Source organism: Sesamum indicum, linkage group LG12 (genome assembly GCF_026168435.1).
Source record: "Sesamum indicum cultivar Baizhima isolate 11 linkage group LG12, ASM2616843v1, whole genome shotgun sequence".
NCBI lineage: Eukaryota > Viridiplantae > Streptophyta > Magnoliopsida > Lamiales > Pedaliaceae > Sesamum > Sesamum indicum.
Genome location: NC_142668.1, coordinates 5,597,390 through 5,614,836, shown reverse-complemented (window position 1 = coordinate 5,614,836; position 17,447 = coordinate 5,597,390). Strand labels below are relative to the sequence as shown.

At 36.2% G+C, this 17,447-nt stretch overlaps 1 protein-coding gene across 4 annotated transcripts; it reads left to right on the top strand.

Annotated features, from left to right (window-relative positions):
* The first annotated feature begins 3,485 nt into the window (after nucleotides 1–3,485).
* Nucleotides 3,486–16,856, top strand: LOC105178718 (uncharacterized). Of its 4 annotated transcripts, XM_020699431.2 has the most exons (16): nucleotides 3,496–3,967; nucleotides 7,254–7,981; nucleotides 9,027–10,250; nucleotides 10,533–10,826; nucleotides 10,933–11,004; nucleotides 11,090–11,170; nucleotides 11,277–11,311; nucleotides 11,446–11,533; nucleotides 11,608–11,760; nucleotides 13,307–13,498; nucleotides 13,797–13,876; nucleotides 13,991–14,063; nucleotides 14,155–14,256; nucleotides 15,017–15,122; nucleotides 16,196–16,283; nucleotides 16,497–16,856. In XM_020699431.2, exons 1-16 carry the CDS (start codon nucleotides 3,595–3,597, stop codon nucleotides 16,666–16,668), a joined length of 3,861 nt encoding a protein of 1,286 aa, XP_020555090.1. In that variant the 5' UTR covers nucleotides 3,496–3,594; the 3' UTR covers nucleotides 16,669–16,856. The 4 variants fall into 4 exon arrangements, with proteins under 4 accessions (XP_088732495.1, XP_088732494.1, XP_088732493.1 ...); XM_088876367.1 differs by lacking the exon at nucleotides 14,155–14,256 and having other exon boundaries at nucleotides 3,493–3,967; XM_088876369.1 differs by lacking the exons at nucleotides 14,155–14,256; nucleotides 16,196–16,283; nucleotides 16,497–16,856 and having other exon boundaries at nucleotides 3,486–3,967; nucleotides 13,963–14,063; nucleotides 15,017–15,120.
* Nucleotides 16,857–17,447: the final 591 nt, after the last annotated feature.

The window sequence follows — 17,447 nt, the reverse complement described above, 5'->3', positions numbered from 1 at the left end:
CACCTAACCTGGATAGTAATACTGCCACAAAAACATAGAACCAGAAAACACCAAATATCACAATTCAAATCTAACCGAAGCAGCAAAATAAGAAAACAAGGAAAACAACAAGAAAGCCAAAGGGATAACAGCAAATGTTCCTAAAATTGAAAGAAAAAACCACTGTAACAGAATGCAAGTCGGGGTTGAAAGGGATGGAAGCACGAAGAAGAAAAAAAATTGTAAAGAAAACGGAAGAACCTCAACTCCACCGAGCGATCATCGAAGCTTGATTGGTAGCGAGGTTTTGTGCCGCAAGCAATGGAAAAGCAAAACGTCATCGACTCCACTCTCCTGCCAAGAAGTTAACTGGCGGTGTTAGTAATCTAAAATCGAAGTTGTAGATGTACTAGGACTCTCATGTTGAGAGAACGTAAACTCCCATGTAGAGAACTCCTTTGTTTTCATTTTTAAGTAGTACAAAAATTGATGTCAAGTGTCATTTCTAGTCGATATAAAGCAACTTGGGGTTGCTTCTAAACCCTTTGGATTTTTTGAAATAAATTCAACTGTTTTTTTTTACTACCTTACTCTTATTATAATAAGTTTAATTCAAGTTTATCCTTTTGAATTAGTTTTCAAAATTTCTAATCTAAAGTTGATGTTAGGAAAGTTGATTTAAGCCAAAACTTGTTAGCAAAATTGATTTAAGTTAAAAGTTATAAATAGCTTCTTACCAACTTCTGCAACTTATTGGTATAATTGTAAATATTAAATTATTTTTTTCAAACACTCCAACTTTATTTTTTTTTCAATTTTAACTTTAATTTTGAAGGATTTAATTACACTTAGACTCCATCTGAAAGTTCAAAATTGTACTTTTTCTAAAAAATAGTTTTGAAATTATAATTTACTCCCTCCAAAAAAGTTTTATTTACACATGACCTTCTTCCATTAGAATTTGATCGAAAAATGTTGAAGTTAGCAAAAAAATTACGTAAATATTTAATCTTGCTCCTTATTTAACATCCTTATATAATATATATATATATATATATAGAGTGAAGTTAACAATGTTTCGAGCTATGAGTTAGAATATTGGGAAAGTTCACTTGGGAATATGATTAACATTTAGTTTTGTTTTTAGACCTCTTAAAATATTAAAAATAGATGAAAATATTACTTTTAGAAAGAAACACAACTTATCATACATGTTAAAGACGTCAAAATATATTTTGATAAGTGGTCTAAACTAAATAAAATTATAATTTTTGAGAAGTTAAAAATTATTATTTATGTTAAATCACGCCTTTATTGATTGAAATGTAATTTATACATGTAAAACAAATACGAAAAATGTGGTAGGTTAATTTTCAAATTGATTTTTGGATATTATAGACCATGATTTTTTTTTGTATTGGTAGGCAAAAATGGAAAAAATAGGAGTAACACCCATAAATCCACTAGGGAGATATCAAGAATTTTGAATTGATTTGAAACAGCCAAATTCTACTATATTATAGCCAACATTTTTTATTTATTTTTAAAATTGGCTAAAAATGAAACCCAAATTTGTGCATGATTCCTATCAAGTAACAATCAATATATATATTTTGAAGTAAAAATTGGTCATGATCAAAGTCTAATTTAATTAACAAAATTAATGCTCTATGATTTTAAAGTTGTACTTTCGAACCCCACCAATATATGGGATATTGATATTTAGTTAGCAGGTATAGTTTAATTTAATAATATATGTTGATTATATATAATTCTTTGATATGGATTAATAGTATATGATCGTTATTGTTGTTGGTGGTTGTTAGATATTAATATTAGATATGTATTGATTATTGTAATCAACTTATTCACAAATATATATATATATATATATATAGTTCATCGCTTTCACTTTTTTTTAAAAAGAAAAAAGAAATTGGTAATACCAAGTGATATCTTAGCTTAATTAGTTAAGGCTAAGGTTGAGGTTCCGTCCCACTTTATATGGGTGTTTGTTTTACTTTATGTGGGTTATTATAATTGATTTATCGTTGTTAGTCATATTGATATATTAGTTGAATTGAAATATTGCTCAATATATCATGATGTATTATTGTAATTTATTTACCATTGTTAGTAAAAAAAAGAAAAAAAAAGAAATTGATGGTTGTTTTCTAATAACATTATGGGTTTATTATATTTTGTCATTTAAACTACGACTGTTTTTACACTTTGGTATCTAAATTTTTTTTCTTGTGTCAACTTACCATCTCAACTTTACGAAAATTTTGCACTTTGTCATTTATAATTGTATTTCAATCAAGTTTTTTGTTGAAAAAGCATTATATAATATGTGATGTGATATTTTTCGCATATGCACAATATGTGATATTTTTCTATGGCAAAGTACATATTTCATAAAATTAAAATGAAGCTGACAAAAAAAAATTTAAATGATAAAATATAAAAATAGGTATAACTCAAAATAGAAAAATATAATTTACCCTAAAATTATCAACACATGGTATGGAGCATGATGTTCATTCACATCTCATATTTGCAACAATAAATCAACCATTACAAACCAAATTGTAATTTAAATATGAAAAAGCTAAAACACATTGTTCTCATGATTTTCCTTTTTTTTTTTTTTTTTTAACAAAAATCTTGTTTTGGCCCAAACTTTGAGTATAGTGAATATCAATTCGATTCGTGCGTTTAGATAAGCCATAATCTATTTTTATCTTCTGTTAATTTTGTTGTTGAATGCTTATTTTTGAGTTGGGGGACTTTCATCAACAAGGACTCCTACCCACTAGGGAGTCCTATCTGCCAAGGAGTCTAAGCTTTAGGGGACTTTCGTCATCTGCAAGGAGTCCCAGCCGTTAGGGATGTCCTCCTTGCTAGGACTAATGTAGTTTCAAAGTGGTTGTTGACACCTGGGCCAACTGGATGCCACGGTGAAGTGTGGGTTGTCATGTGGGCCTTTTAAATCGAATGTTTTATTAGGCTTTGATCATGGCCTGAGTAGCGAATGTTCTAGGCCTCCTCTCTTTGCCAATCTGCTTTGGAGAGAGCCCACTAAGGTCGCCTGTCAGATTTTTTTGGGCCTTTTAGGATGTTACGGGCCTTTTGTTTTTTTTTTCTTTTTGGATTGCTTGAGCCTTTTTAGGTCAACTTATTTTTATGCACGTTAAATATATTATATATAAATAATAAATAATAAAAAAATATATGAAATATGGTTGGATTAGGTTTCGAGCGGGTCTTGGGTAAAATCCCTACCCCATCGGGTCACAACCCAATGGGCTAAAATCAAAATCAAATCTGCCCCCAAAGGGATGGGTCCGGATTCGTGGCCCCAATTTTTTTGGTCCCAATTACCATTCTAGATTTGGGCTTATATTATCGAATTAATTGTTAATGTGGTGGCCAATTTCTTATTTCTGAAACCTCAGGGGTGGAAAGTACAATTTTCAAGAGTGCCGCTTCTCCAAAGCATTCAAAATAAACGGCATTCCTTTTCTCTTTCCCTCCAAAGGAGGAGGAAAAGGAAATTCGTAAAGCCCTAGCTTCGAGAGGTGAAAATCCCAACGAAATTGCGCTTAACTTGCCATGGAATCCAAGGAGGATCCTAACGCCGATGGCCACCGCCACAACACGGCGACGGAAAATTCGGACACCATAGCTCGGCAGAAGAAGCGGGCGCGCAGAGTGAGCTTTGCTGAGATGACGTCGGTTCACTTCTTCGACCGCGACGAAGAGCTTAATGAGACTCCCTCAACGGGAACTGCAAAAATTGGTGACGACTCGGCTGGTGAATTAGGCTCTGGCGGGGAATCGGAGCGTAGTAAGGGGTTTGGAGGGGAGGATGATGGCGATGATAATGTTGATGATGAGATGATGCAAATGCGGAGTTCGTTTTTGCGTCCGGTTGGGTCCCCTTCTCCAGGAGGGAGCACCTTTGGTTCTGCCTCCTCGAACGATGGCAAGTTTCATTCTTTTGCTTTGTTTTCTGTAGTTATTTGTCTTTCCTGTCGTGTTTTACTATGTGCGTTGAGCTTGAATGTTGACATGGAACTGTATTCTAACGAGTAGTGAGGAAGAAGTGGGGTGGACGATATTTATGAGTTCTCAAGGGTTTTCTAGTTGATTCTGTTGCCAGATGCGAACCAAAACAATCCGGAATTCGCTAACTACTTTAACTCTATTGGTTCATTATGCCAGCCAACTCCTTTAGATCGTTATTATGTTTTGGAGAGTAGATCTCCTTCAGCAAAACAGAAATTTTATCTTGAAAAATGTACTTGTAGTACTTCTAAAATCTGATAGTTGAGGATGATTCCTTTAGGCCTCGTTACTTTGTGGGATGGGATTTAAGTAGGGATAGACTAATGTATGACAAAATTGAGGATAGGTGGCGTGCTCATGGATAAAAAGATATTTGTTTACTTAGTTGGACAAGATTTGGATTAATGTGTGATTGTTTAATCTCATGTTTACTGAATAATTTGGGACAAAATTTGATTTTCCAAAACTACCCCTAATAAGACAAAATTGTTCAAGTCACATGTTATCTCACTGGTCAAAAAGGTGTCTTGACATGTCATAAATGTCTGGTGGTTTATTTGGTTATTTCCAAAACTTGCAACGTCGAAGAAGTCCATTGGAGTGAAATTTAGAGGACATTTTAGGCAAAGGAATTTTCATCCAGCCCAAGTGGGCTGATCCGGATTGTGAACTGCACCTCCTTTAGTGCGATTCTGATCAGCCTATAATCAACCATTGTAATGAGCGGGACACATTTATACCAGGCTGGAAAAAAACAAAGTAAACTTGATACTGACTGGATTAGTTGGATATCTACCTCAATCCCAGCAAGTGAATGAGTTCTTAGTGTTAAACGATTAGATGTAAGACTGGTTATGACCTTTCATGCACTTAGGACCCTGTAAAATAGAAGGGTTGCATGTTCATTCAAGAGGTTACATCTTGTCATCTCTTTTATGCACTTTTCGGTACTATGTTGAGGTGGTAATGTTTTAAAAAAAAACCCAACCATTTTTGAAGGGTTCATTATTGGGTTTCTCGCTTGTTGTCCCACTCTTGCTCCTCAAGAAACTATATTGAAGTGGTAGCGTGCTGCATAAAATAGTTTCTCAAGGATTCATTTTAACACTTCTTGGCTGTTATTCTTTTTTTACTTGAATCTAGCTTCTACAGTGGACGGGTGGAGACAGTATTAAGTGGAAAAGTCTACTATCATGTTACTCTATAAAAGGGCGAACTAGATAAAGTTGAGTTGGTCCCAAGTGTAAACTACTGACAATCAATAGTTGATTGAATGCTTTGGTGCATGTAATATCAAACTAAATACAATTGCATGCTTTTTCAGCATATAAGCACAAGTAATACTTTCCAGTGAATCTAGGGCAAAGTAAACAATAGCTGAAGATAATAAAGAAGACAACTTAGTTTCGCAGTGCCTTTAGGCTTTACTCTCAGTTTGCCATCAACGAAAGCGGCCATGGTTCAATGATGGTCAGTAAAATTAATGAAGCCTATTACGGTTAGTTATACTCAGGTAACTATACAACGTTGGAATTTGACATAGATATATCTATAATTATTGCATTAAAGTTCTAGTTAAACCCTTGCCCCAAGAAATGATGATAGGATTAAAAAATGTGTACTTCATTGATGTTGGTGCTTTAACCAAAAATCACAAAAAGAAAAAGAAAAAAAATCTAATCCTGCATCTTCCTGTGGCTTGTGCCGTGTTGCATGACTTTTCCTTCTTTTAACTACTTTCGGGAAATTGTAGCTATTTATTGAGAAAAAGCCAATTCTTCTTGCCCCATTGCTTTCATGTATGCCTAATGGGTAAGTTGACCCTACATTGTATGTAGATCCAACCCGTTTCATTTCTTCTTGAGATTAAATATTAATTCTTCATAGTCTATTGAAGGCTGGCTCTAAAGTTAATGCCCCTTGTCATGCATGCCTCGTCAAAAATGGGAATCAAAACTTAACTTCAAATTTCTAAACAATAACAACATTGATCTATTCCAGAACCAGATTGCTACTACTTTGCGAGTTCATTCAGCCTCGCCCAGCCTGTGACAACAATGAAGCTGCAGAGTGTCTCCACACTAAGGATCACAACCCTGAATCCCTTTTCAACCCTGATCACAATAAGAAGCAGAGATTCACTTCCCTTTTTATAGAATGACAGCTTTGATATCTTCAAGTCACCAGTCTTTTACTGCATTGGTATTCCATTCAGCATCATACATTTATAGCCAATAATGAATCTGTCTTTAGATCTTCCCCAGTTTATGCATCATATTCACCTTCCACTTAATAGGTGTAGAAGGTCAGACACAACCCACTGTAAACATTACAGTTTCTGCCTCAAAGAGTACATAGTTTATTAAGGAATCACAAAAATTATAGACAGCTCCAGTCCTTTAAGTCCATGGAACTGTTCTCAAGACGGTAGGTTTACTTACACTGGCATTTTCTTGCCAATGATATCATATAGTGCTAGAAATTCTAGCTTCAGAAGACAATCCAGAAAGTGTAAAATCTTATATATGAATTGACTATCATGACTCCTGCTGCTGTTCATACTTCTCTTATGGGTTTTAGAATATATAACCTTTTAGCACATTTAAGCAGAAATCAACACTGTAATGATAAATGCTGCCTCGCCCGTGCTTCCTGACAGTGTAAAATCATGGATCATTTTGAAGGTTTTGCAGTCTTCATTTATCTGCTGTTTGTTTAGTGACTAACCATAGGAATTATGAAAATCCAACTATCATTTCGTAGACCAGAGTACCTGGAATCTAGAAAATTTTTATCTTTAAGCCCCATCCGCGAGTTTCCGTTGGTCCCTGGATGGCTGATAGCAAAAATACTGAAGAACTGTGTCTCCATCATTTGACGTCCACATTATTGTGGTCACCATTAGCTCTTAAGATATTGATTGCGCTCTGTCTTACCTATGCTTGATTACAGCTAAATATCTTCTATTATAATCAATTGATGTTGTTGCCTGAAGTATAACCAACTTATTTCCTTCAAGGGTTAGAACTGCTTTACTGGTGTAAATATTGGGAGTACTAGTTAGTCGGTTGGTAGCAAGAGCAGGTTTTTCTGATTGTATTTTTATTATTAGATTCCTGATATTTTTATTTCCCCTTCATTCTTGTAGTTTTTATTCTTCTGAAAAGATTAATTAGATTTTTCGCTTACTTCTCTTCAAGCAGAAGATAATTTTTTTGGCCCTGTGTCGGCCAATTTTATAAGGCCCGGCCGGTTGTTGGACTCTGCAGCTTCTGATGATAATCACGATGTTACAATGGATTCAACAGCTTTTTCCATGCATTACCGCAGTCTTGCTCTATCAGATTCAGGAGTAGACTTGAAGACACCAACAGGGGGTCAACTCTTCTTTGAAGAGAAAACACCAACAAATGCAAATATAGGAAGCTCCATGGTTTTCACTTTAGGTAAAAAGCCTATTCCCAAATCTTGTATGCCTGTCACAGAAGTAAATGATAGCCACAACTCCAACGATATGAGTCTTGTTGGGGAAAACCCTAACAAGTATAACTATGATAAACTATCACCAGGATTGGATGCACTCCTTGCAGAGAGCAGTAAAAATCTTCTTTCTGTCAGTATATCTGATGATGTCATTACTTCAGCATCACCTAAAAGAAAGGAAAGTTTGGTTTTGCCATCAGTTGATCATGGGGTTGACCTTGTAAATCCAAGTGACTGTATAAGGAAAGAAATCAGTGGGATTAATTCCCGCAATGTCCTGAATGGGGAAGAATCTACTCCTTGCAGAGTATTTGGTGAGGCAAACGGTCCTCACAGAACCTTTCACAGTGGTCTTTCTCCTAAAACATTTTCATCAAGTACATTGGGTGCTGCAGCTTCCAACACAGATAATTATAAACCAAATATGTCACCAGACCAGTTGAGTAAAGTAAGCATTCACACCCGCAGCAGTATGTATCTATGATTTTCTTCAAAATGTGCTCCTTTGCTGTATGGTATGGCGTTTTGGCAACTCTGCAGGCAATTATTCAATGTTTAGCTCTTTGAAATGTCTGTCCTGCTTATTCCTTGTGTGCTTTATTTTTTTGCCTTAGTGTATATTATCCATTATGCTTCTGGAGATTTTTGCTTGAAGGTTATTGGGAGAGAGTTGATCCTCGTAAACTCCGCTTGATCGGTACAGTTGATAAATGTCACTGGTTCATCCTTATTTAAATGTTTTACGGTCGTATGTAATTGAGAAAGTAATTGTCATTGTCAAAGTGATTCCCATGTAGTTGCTCATTCTGCATATATAATTGGATTATAAGCTGGATAAACTCAACCTAGTTGTGTTATTGTGGATTTCGCCTCCTTGCCATTTAACTATAGTTAAAATTTTGTGAGTTCAGTGGACTAATATTTTTGTTCATTGGCTAGTTTCGGGTAAAAAAGGCACTAATTGTTCTGCATTTTGTCAAAAGTTGCGTATTTATGTCTGATCTTTTATTTATCTAAATTGAAATGCTATCCATCAATTATACTTTTTCCAAAACTTTAGGGTTTCTTGATTCTTGAATCAGCCCAAGGTTTGTCTTTGTTGAAAAGATTATATATCTTATTCAATTTATAAATGGAGCAAAATGTTTACTGCATAACTAGTTATCTTAATCAGCAAGTGCGCCTAGTTCCATATGCTAAACAGGTTGTTTTGATATACTAAATTTGATAACTGTAATTTGTTTCTTTTCTGAAGTTTTTTCTGTTTGTCTTAATTATCTAGTGCTTTAGCTTGAAGGCAATGGATTACATTTTCTTTTTCTTTTTCCTACACATGTAAAAATGTCTCCAACTCCTACTGCCCCTCCTTGAACCCAATTTTGAAAGTTATAGGGAAAATTTGATGGATGAGGAGCTTCGCATGTTAGAATCTATTAATGGCAGGTGGCCTACGAAGAATTGATAACAGACTGATAAGTTTAAGTTTGGCGCAGGATGAATCTGAAACCGCTTTGGTGCTATTTACATCTTCTCCTGTCAAACAACCCCAACTTCTTCTGACGACTGCCTCTCCATCTCAACTTTTGGGAGCAACCTCTCCTTTGCTTGCAAAACCTGTTTTTTTGCTCAGAAATGATAGCGTAGAACATCATGAAACCCAGACCTCTATTCAGAAAAGCATTTCCAAACTGGAATTACTTGAGAAATCTGGGTTCTCTTCTAGTTTCAGTGCTAAAGTTGACAATTCCACTATCAAGTCGCTGGATTTCTTAAAATCCCCTAATTTTGATGCTTTTCTGGAAAAGAAACGTCATATTTCTAGAATGAATTTTGAAGATTCAGTTACTGAAAAAAAACTTGCTAGTGTTGATCAGAGTAAAGAGAGGAGTTATGCTTTCAGCATGAATCGGACCAGGGCTGAGACTCTGAATCATATCAGTGGTGAAAATCATTTGGAAGAACATCTGGACCAAATAATGAGTGGAAAATTGCCGAATGAGTTGAGTGCCAAAAATCTCTCCGCAGATCAATCAAAATATAAGCGAGCTTCACCCTCTAAGATTTGGTCTGGGAATAAATTGATGCGTAGTTTGTTTAGTCCGAAACATTCAAATGAAGATGCAGTAATGACTGAAACTGAGTCTTTATTGGCTGATATTGCTTCAGGTGACGGAGTAAAAATTCTTAGTGCTCAGTTTGTTTCTTCTCCTGGTAGATTGCTGGAGAAGAAATTATCAACTACACTAGGTCTTCAATCCAGTCAATCTAAAGATTTAGTGCTACAAAGTCAGTTCAAGCAAAGTTCAGACTCTGACAAAGACCGAGATTCAACTCCAGAGGGAAATCTCACCGATGGTAACCTCTCAACTTCAAATGCTAATAGAGCTGCTGTATCCAATGGAATGGATGGAGAGTTAGGCTCACCTTTTGTTGAAGTCAACCACCTCAAAAACTTGGTTGAAGTAAGATCAACTGATAATGGAGAAGTTGATATTTATAACAGGAACGGAACATTTGGAAACATTGACGACTTTATTACTCCTGCTAAGAACAAATACCAGGTCAAGCATTCCAAAATTCTGGATGTGGGTAACCAAACTAGCAGGGAAAGCTCCAGGTTTGAGGATGACCTCCCTGGTGGAGAATTCGGAGTCATATCTCATGGTTCTGTTTCTCCATCTGCCTATAAGAATCTTGAAGAGCCAACACTGCAAAAGGTCAATTACTTTTGTCTTCTAGTTTTTCGTTCTGGAAATAATTTCATTTACATGCATTCTCCATTTTCTGCTATTGTCCATACAAATTATGCAGTGCCTCAATACTGATCATATAAGAGGCCTGGTATTTCTGAGTTTTAGGCAAACTCAGAATCTCCAAGGGTCCGCGTAGAGAAAATATCAACTGTCTGTCTATCCTATCCATCCGTTCTGGTTGCCGTTTAGAGGCTTAGATGAATTCTAATAGTGGTTTTGTTTTCTTGCTCTATATGGTCATATCAGAATCTGAGGGGGTTCCCTACAGCAATCCCCTCAAGGAAAGAGATCGGGAATACACAGTCCCCCATAATACCTTCTCCAAGGACCATTCAGCTGAGTGGCAGACTGGAAAAATTTTCTGGAAACAAGAGAAGTATAGAATTATTGCTGAGGGACACGCAACATAGAACCGAAATGGCCATAATGCAGAGGAGCCCCAAGCTTCAGAAAGGTGGAAATGTTGATACAGAGAGACAGTTGTCTCCGAACGAAGGTAGATCAACACTGTCTGGCAATGAAAGGAAGAAGTGGACTGATGTATGTTTGATTCTGCTTTTACTTATTTGCCACTGTCTTACCTGGAGGGGCTTGCTGGTGCAGCCGAACATTTTTTTCTCACGTAATTTTGAATTGCACATTGCAGATATACTCTACATTCTCAGAGGATATGAAAAAAATTATTTCTGCATCAGCTGATAAGCTTAATAATAAGATGGTATGGTGCATACCAATTTCTATTACATTCTTTCACCCGCATATTGTTTCTGCTTGGCTATTGGATAATATTTTTCATATTTCAGATTGATGTACTTGGAGATATATTTATTCACCAGCAGAGATCAAAAATATATGAGATGCTTCACCTTGGAGTCATGCCCCAGGTCTGCTGGTGTACAAGGATACTTAAATATGTCTTCACATTCTTAAGTGCTTTGGTCAATTATCGTTAGCTGCATTGCCTGAGTTCATTTATGTCTCTCTTTCCAGAATGCAGTTGTTCTTCATGATCCCCAGCTCGGAAAGTAAGTGCTTTCACTCACATGTGACTTGAACAGGATGGTTCTGTGCATCTGCATGCATGGCGGTTCTTCTATTTGCGGATTAAATTATCTAATCTTGAAAATATCTTGGATTGATTAAACAATTGCTAATGCAGGATAGCTGAAGTAAACTCACTGCTGCTTCGAGTTGTGTATGAAAAGGCAAAATTGCAGCTGAAGAATGTACAGAGGGAGAAACTGTTGGTAATTTTTGTCTGTGTCTTGGTTGTATATGTGCCTTTTCATTTCTCACCATCATAGTCACATTCTGTGTGCAGAAAAGGTTACAGATACTGAGCTCCAGTGCTCAGGAGTCACTAATTTTGAGAGAAAATATTCTGTCAAATCCACTGGGGACTCACAGTACCAATGTCCTAGTTGATGGTGTTGGTGATCGGTCATTGTCTGTCAGTTTGAAGGATGGACATGAGGTATTAAGTCAAATTAATATGCATCTGCAACATGTGCAATTTGAACTTTCTTTTGGGCATTTTGGTCTTGTTCGCCAATTGATTTATGTCTACTTCCATCTCTAGAAAGAGAGGGTGCCCAAAAGATAATTCATTGCCTACATTGGAGCTGCTGTCCAATTTATGCTTGAATTATATTCATATTTTTTTCTCCCTGATAAGATAGTTCTGGGGATTGAGCCCTTTGTTAGCATAAAGCAACTGAGCCACCTTTGTTTCTGAAAAAGCCTTTCTGTTCCTAGGCACTCTTTTGTTTTATCGTGGTACCAATACTGAACATGTAACTAACATGTCCTTGAAGTGTGACTTTGATACAGTGTTATATTCTCTGTATTGTCTGAACTAGCCTGCTGAATATTAACTTGATATATGTTTTAAGCACACAATGACTAATCTCTGTTACATACTAATCTCAGCATCCAGTTTTGACTCAGAATATATAAAGAGAATAGGAAAAAGAAATGGAAGACCTCATCACGCATGCAGTAACTCCACTGCTGCTGCCTGTAGTATTATCACTTCAATCAAGACGGATCATCTCTAACACAATAACAAAGTCATCCTCACTGAGTTCCATGTATCTCATACACACATCAACTGCAGGCTCAAGTTAGCATGGCACATAGCTATCTTTGATCAGTTAACAGAACCATAACATATATGTTTGTTAGGTTGCAGTTTGCTTTTTGGTTCAAGGTGGTCTGATCTCATGCTGCTGACAGAACTAAAGTTTTATTTGAGTTCAAGCAAACCACATTGTCCGGAAAATTGAACTGAATAATAGAAGTCAGTCTAGTTCAGTTTTCTTTTGAATGAAAACTGGGTTCTTGTCTGCCCTTAAATGATAGGGGACAGAGACTTGTGGGTGTGGGGGATGATGGGTGTATTATTTGGTACTTAAATTATTTGTGTCCGGAAATGCTGCTGAAGCAGTGTGTGGTTGGCCAAAAAGATGTTCTTTCGTAATGCCCCCTACATATCTGTAGAGCACTACTGAATTTATTAATTCAATGATTTTCATGGTATGTTCGTGCAGGTTTTTTTCATTTAACTGCTTCTCTACTCTCTGATAATGATTAGTATGCGTGCATTTTCAGTACATGCGCTGCTACTTGTAAGAGCATTCATGCACTTGTTTATATGCATATATTTAAACACATTGGAAAAGTGCATGATCTGATTGTCCAGTCAGTACATGAATATGCTATATCAATGACAGAGCCTGTTGTAGTGGCTGGTAAAGTAAATGGGTTCAATCTAATAAATAAGATATAGTTGCTAGTATGAAAGGATACCAGGGGTGCGGGGTGCCACCTGTTGGTGGTGGCTGTTGTTAATGTCTAGTGATGTCAACAATTAACATCAGGTTATGATAATGCAGTGTTTGTGCGCTTATGTGTCCAGATGTTTTCTGTGACTTCGTGTTTGTGAGTGCATTATGTCAAGACACCTGTAAATTTTAGAAGCTAATCTTCTATATGATGGCTTTCACTTTATGTAATGCCAGGTTTGCCATGAAAAATTGACGGCAATGCGGCATGCCTTAGAAGCTTTAGATAGAAAGATTTTGACCTTGAAGGGAACTTTTCATGCATGCTGCAAGTTGAAAGCTGAACAAAGCTGTGACGACACAATTGCTTTAGTTAATGAGCAATTGATAAAGAGGGCTTCTTGCAGGTTCATTCGACTGGATATGCAGGTGGATACTCTTGCTGTGTGAAATTTTGCCAATGGTAGTGGGTCCAGAAAAGAGTGTCTTTTTGTTTATTTTAGTCAATCTTTTGCTTCCTTGTTTCTTCGATTTGTTTCTTGGTGGAAGTGGAGACTGAAAAATATGCTGGTATTTGTGCAAGGAGTTGATAGCTGATATTTTACTAGTATCCAACTATTTGACTCCGCCTTACTGTAATTGAAATGAAATGCAAATGGAGAACCATGCGTCTTCTCAGTCAATAGTGCTGCCTTTTGCTGAGAGATCTTGTCTGCTGTTTCTCCAGATGTGGGTGGTCCATAGCGTAGGCAGTGTGAATGGTCAGCACAACATTGTTCTCAACTACCTTGACTTCATTTTTCAGAGGTTTCTGCCAAAACAGTTTCTTTTGCTGCATATGCTTTACAAAGTTGTGATGGCAAAATTTATTCTGCTTCTGCTCTTCCTTTCAGCTCATCAATTTTATCAATGATGTTACAGCATAAAAGTCATTGTTGGTCCTACATCAAGTGCTGCAACTTCATTTAAACTGAATGAGGCAAACATTATAAAGGTGAAACTGTTTTAACATTAGCAGGTTTACGTTCATGTATCTTTCTTGTTGTAATGATCACAGCTTAATATCATAGCTTTCTGCTTCCTAGAATTTCCCAAATTTGGATGCTTGCACAGCATTTACATTTGTGTTTAATGCTGAGAGAGCTCGGAAATATGTTGGTGCTAAAACTTTGGTGCAGGAAACGCAAGTAAGTAAAATCGTGCATCATCTTGAAGGAAAGCATAACAAGCTTATGTTTTTTACTTTTGTGTAAAGTTTTGGCTGCTTTGGGTCAATAATTCCATATAGGTTATCATTGAACTTTCTTCTATTGGTCCTCTTTGGCATATCAAAAGATTAATTTGAAACAGTTAAGCAGAAGTGTAATCTACAACTAATACATGTCTAAAGATAGTTTAATGCCTTCTGCAACTTAAAAGAAAAAGCAGTTTGGTCATTCATATACAACTTATATAAATCCAATTCAAACGACTCCAGTATTGGCATACATTTTTTACAGTGGACCTGAGCTTTGCTCTTTCTGATCTTATGTTGTCCAGTAGCATGTGGATTATTAATTTCTTGAGCTGAATAACCTGAGTGAATGGCGTGTCAGTTGCTAGAAGGTTATGTTTAATCGCTTGTCATTCCTGATCATCTCATCTCAAAATGAAAAAGTGAGATACAAATAGTGTTGTTGAGATGGAGAAAACCTTTCAGTACGTATTAGGATGTCAAGCATAATGATAGTTGATAGTTGATGTTATATGTTACAAGGTGTAGGTAAGTGATACAGTGAAATAATTACCATTGGTGTTGCATGTCCTTTCTGAAAGTTAGAATGTTATGTCTATGGAAAAAATATATTGTGTGATGAGATGAGTTAACCTCACAAGCAATTACACCATTAAATTTTGTTTCATATAGTTCATCGCGTTTCTGTTCTTACCCATATCACCAATTTGCAGGTAACCAGTTCTCTTCTGGGTACCTTGCTAGATGTGGTTGAGGAGGTACAGTTAGCCCAGATGGAGTTGCAAAACCTGACCCAGTCTAACTTTTCTTCGCCTTCTGGTAATTGTTTTCCTCTATGTCCCCACCATTTTAACTTCAGTCATGTAATAACACAACTATGATATTAGAATGTCTGCAAAGTGGATTTACTGTATATGGTAGTTTCTTCTCTGATTGATGCATTTTGTTGTTTTTGTCCGATTTTGAGGTCTTTTGTGCAAATACCTCTTCTATGATCCTCTTGCCACTTCCCATATGATGCTATTATTTCTTGATCTATACGACTTGCTTTTAACTTAATCTCATTAATGTAGCACTTGGCTAGTGCTTCAAATCTAAGTTACTTGTGAACAGATCCTTAGCTTTTCCTATGTATTCTTAGGTGTTCATTTGAAATGAAGAAAGCATTATAATTTTTTGACATTTGAGCATTTTACAAATAGAAAGACTGGGCAATATGACCAATACTTTTCCAAAATTGACAATCCCACCATCCATTTCCCTTGCCAAATCAATCATTTTTGAAGAACATGACAAATGTTTGAGAAACATGTGGATCCAAGGATTGTTAATAAGCCAGAGATAAGCTCCTTTTTTCTTTTCCTTCTTTTTGTGGTTGTTCAGATATTATGTTTTGAGCGCTTTTGTTTTTTGTTTTTCTACAGACATACTTGCAAATACTAATTGGAAATGACACGTTATGAGTATGCAAATTACTTGACCAGCTTTTCATGTTAATCTCCAACTATTTTGAAGTAAATTGTCGTTTAAGTGGATTCCTACTTTGGGGTTAAATGTCATTTAAATGGATTCTAATGGAAATGAAGGATTTGAAGTTTCATAGAAGTTGTGGTATTGCAACTTCTCATCAGCTATAATGACGTTGCACCTCTATTCCCTTAGTTGCATGATGAGTCAATCCCTCTGCCTTGCTTGTGAGAAAAGGATAGCATTCTTGCTTTAACTTATAAAGAAAAATATATTTATATATATTGCGATATTTATATGATCCTTCCTTCTTGCATTTGCATATGCGAATATGATTGCATTGATAGAGCATATCTTTTCATTGAAATTGAATTTACTCGTAATCAGGACCTTATGCCTCTAAACTTGTGAGCTTTTTATTGCAGATGGACAGCTCAATCTGATGCTTTCTTACTTTAATTTTAATTCCGGGAGAAAGGTGATCCTCACACTTGACATGTCTTGCTTGAAACGGTTAGTGTTTTTACCTTATGGTTTCTTCCTTGTGTTGGAGCCAGCATCTGTTGTTCCAATCAACAGCACTATGAATTCCATCAGTTAATTAACTGGATTATTTGAGGCATGGATAATAAACATAAACATTTAGAAAGAGAACACAACAATAGATCATAAAGCATCAAGAACCGAATTCCCCATGCGATACTTAGTACCTAATTGATTTTGCAGTGGAATCTATCCTTCAGATGTTCTTCCACTTCAATTGCCAGAGCCTGTGAACAGCCAAAAATGTTTATTGTCTGGGCGAACCATTGATGAAATTAGTGATGCAGTTAAGGGGGTTAGAAGTGGATACATGAGGATTCTACGGCTCTGCAGGTGCATCTCCCAGGTGATTTGAGCTTCAACTTCATAACATATATCACCTGCATGAGAACTGTTGAATCCCATTTGGAGAAAATGTCTCCTGAATCGCTTGGCATCGACAAACAATATCATACTTCTACGTAGTTCCATCAGTGAATTTTCAACTAGCTTTCAAGAAGAGAATGCATGTCAAACACAACAGCAAATTACTAGTTTGCTAGATTTGTTTGGTTTAAAAGTTTTCTGGGTGGATGGGAAAGTATTCTGCATGATTCCTCGAGGACAACAGCTTTGGTATGAAAAATTTTGATTCTCAAGCAAATTACTTCTTGTTGTCCTGTTATGTTAGCCTATTGGTCCAGTGTGGTTGCTGAGGTATGAGGATGTGTTTGAATCGAACAATTCCGAGGTTAAGAATTCTGGATAATTTTGCATGATTATGAGTTTCAAATCCTTCAATAATCAATTTGAGATTGCTTTTTTAGTCTATTATAATGGCTCTGAAATCCACTCAAAAGTCACTGAAATTTGTACATATTAGAATTTGGAATACGCGGGTCAGACATTGGGTAGACCTGAATTCAAATAGAACGGCACTGATCATTGCTGTTTGGACATTTGCTTGTCCAGCCCTATATCCACATCAATATTGGTTTTGTTCTCAACAACCCCCCAAAATATAGTAACGTAATAGAAGAATCAAGTCTCTTCCACACTGATAATGATGACTGAGCAAAGATACCCAGGATGAGGACTTAACATTGTCAAATGCCAAATCTTCAAATAATAGTCCATGGGTTAAAGCAATTTACC

Excerpts from the sequence above, each read along its gene's own strand:
- LOC105178718 (XM_020699431.2), top strand. The coding sequence starts at position 3,595 with ATGGAATCCAAGGAGGATCCTAACGCCGATGGCCACCGCCACAACACG. Across the intron at positions 13,499-13,796 it reads TCATTCGACTGGATATGCAG|ATGTGGGTGGTCCATAGCGT; the intron begins GTGGATACTCTT and ends CTGTTTCTCCAG. Across the intron at positions 14,257-15,016 it reads CTTTGGTGCAGGAAACGCAA|GTAACCAGTTCTCTTCTGGG; the intron begins GTAAGTAAAATC and ends ACCAATTTGCAG.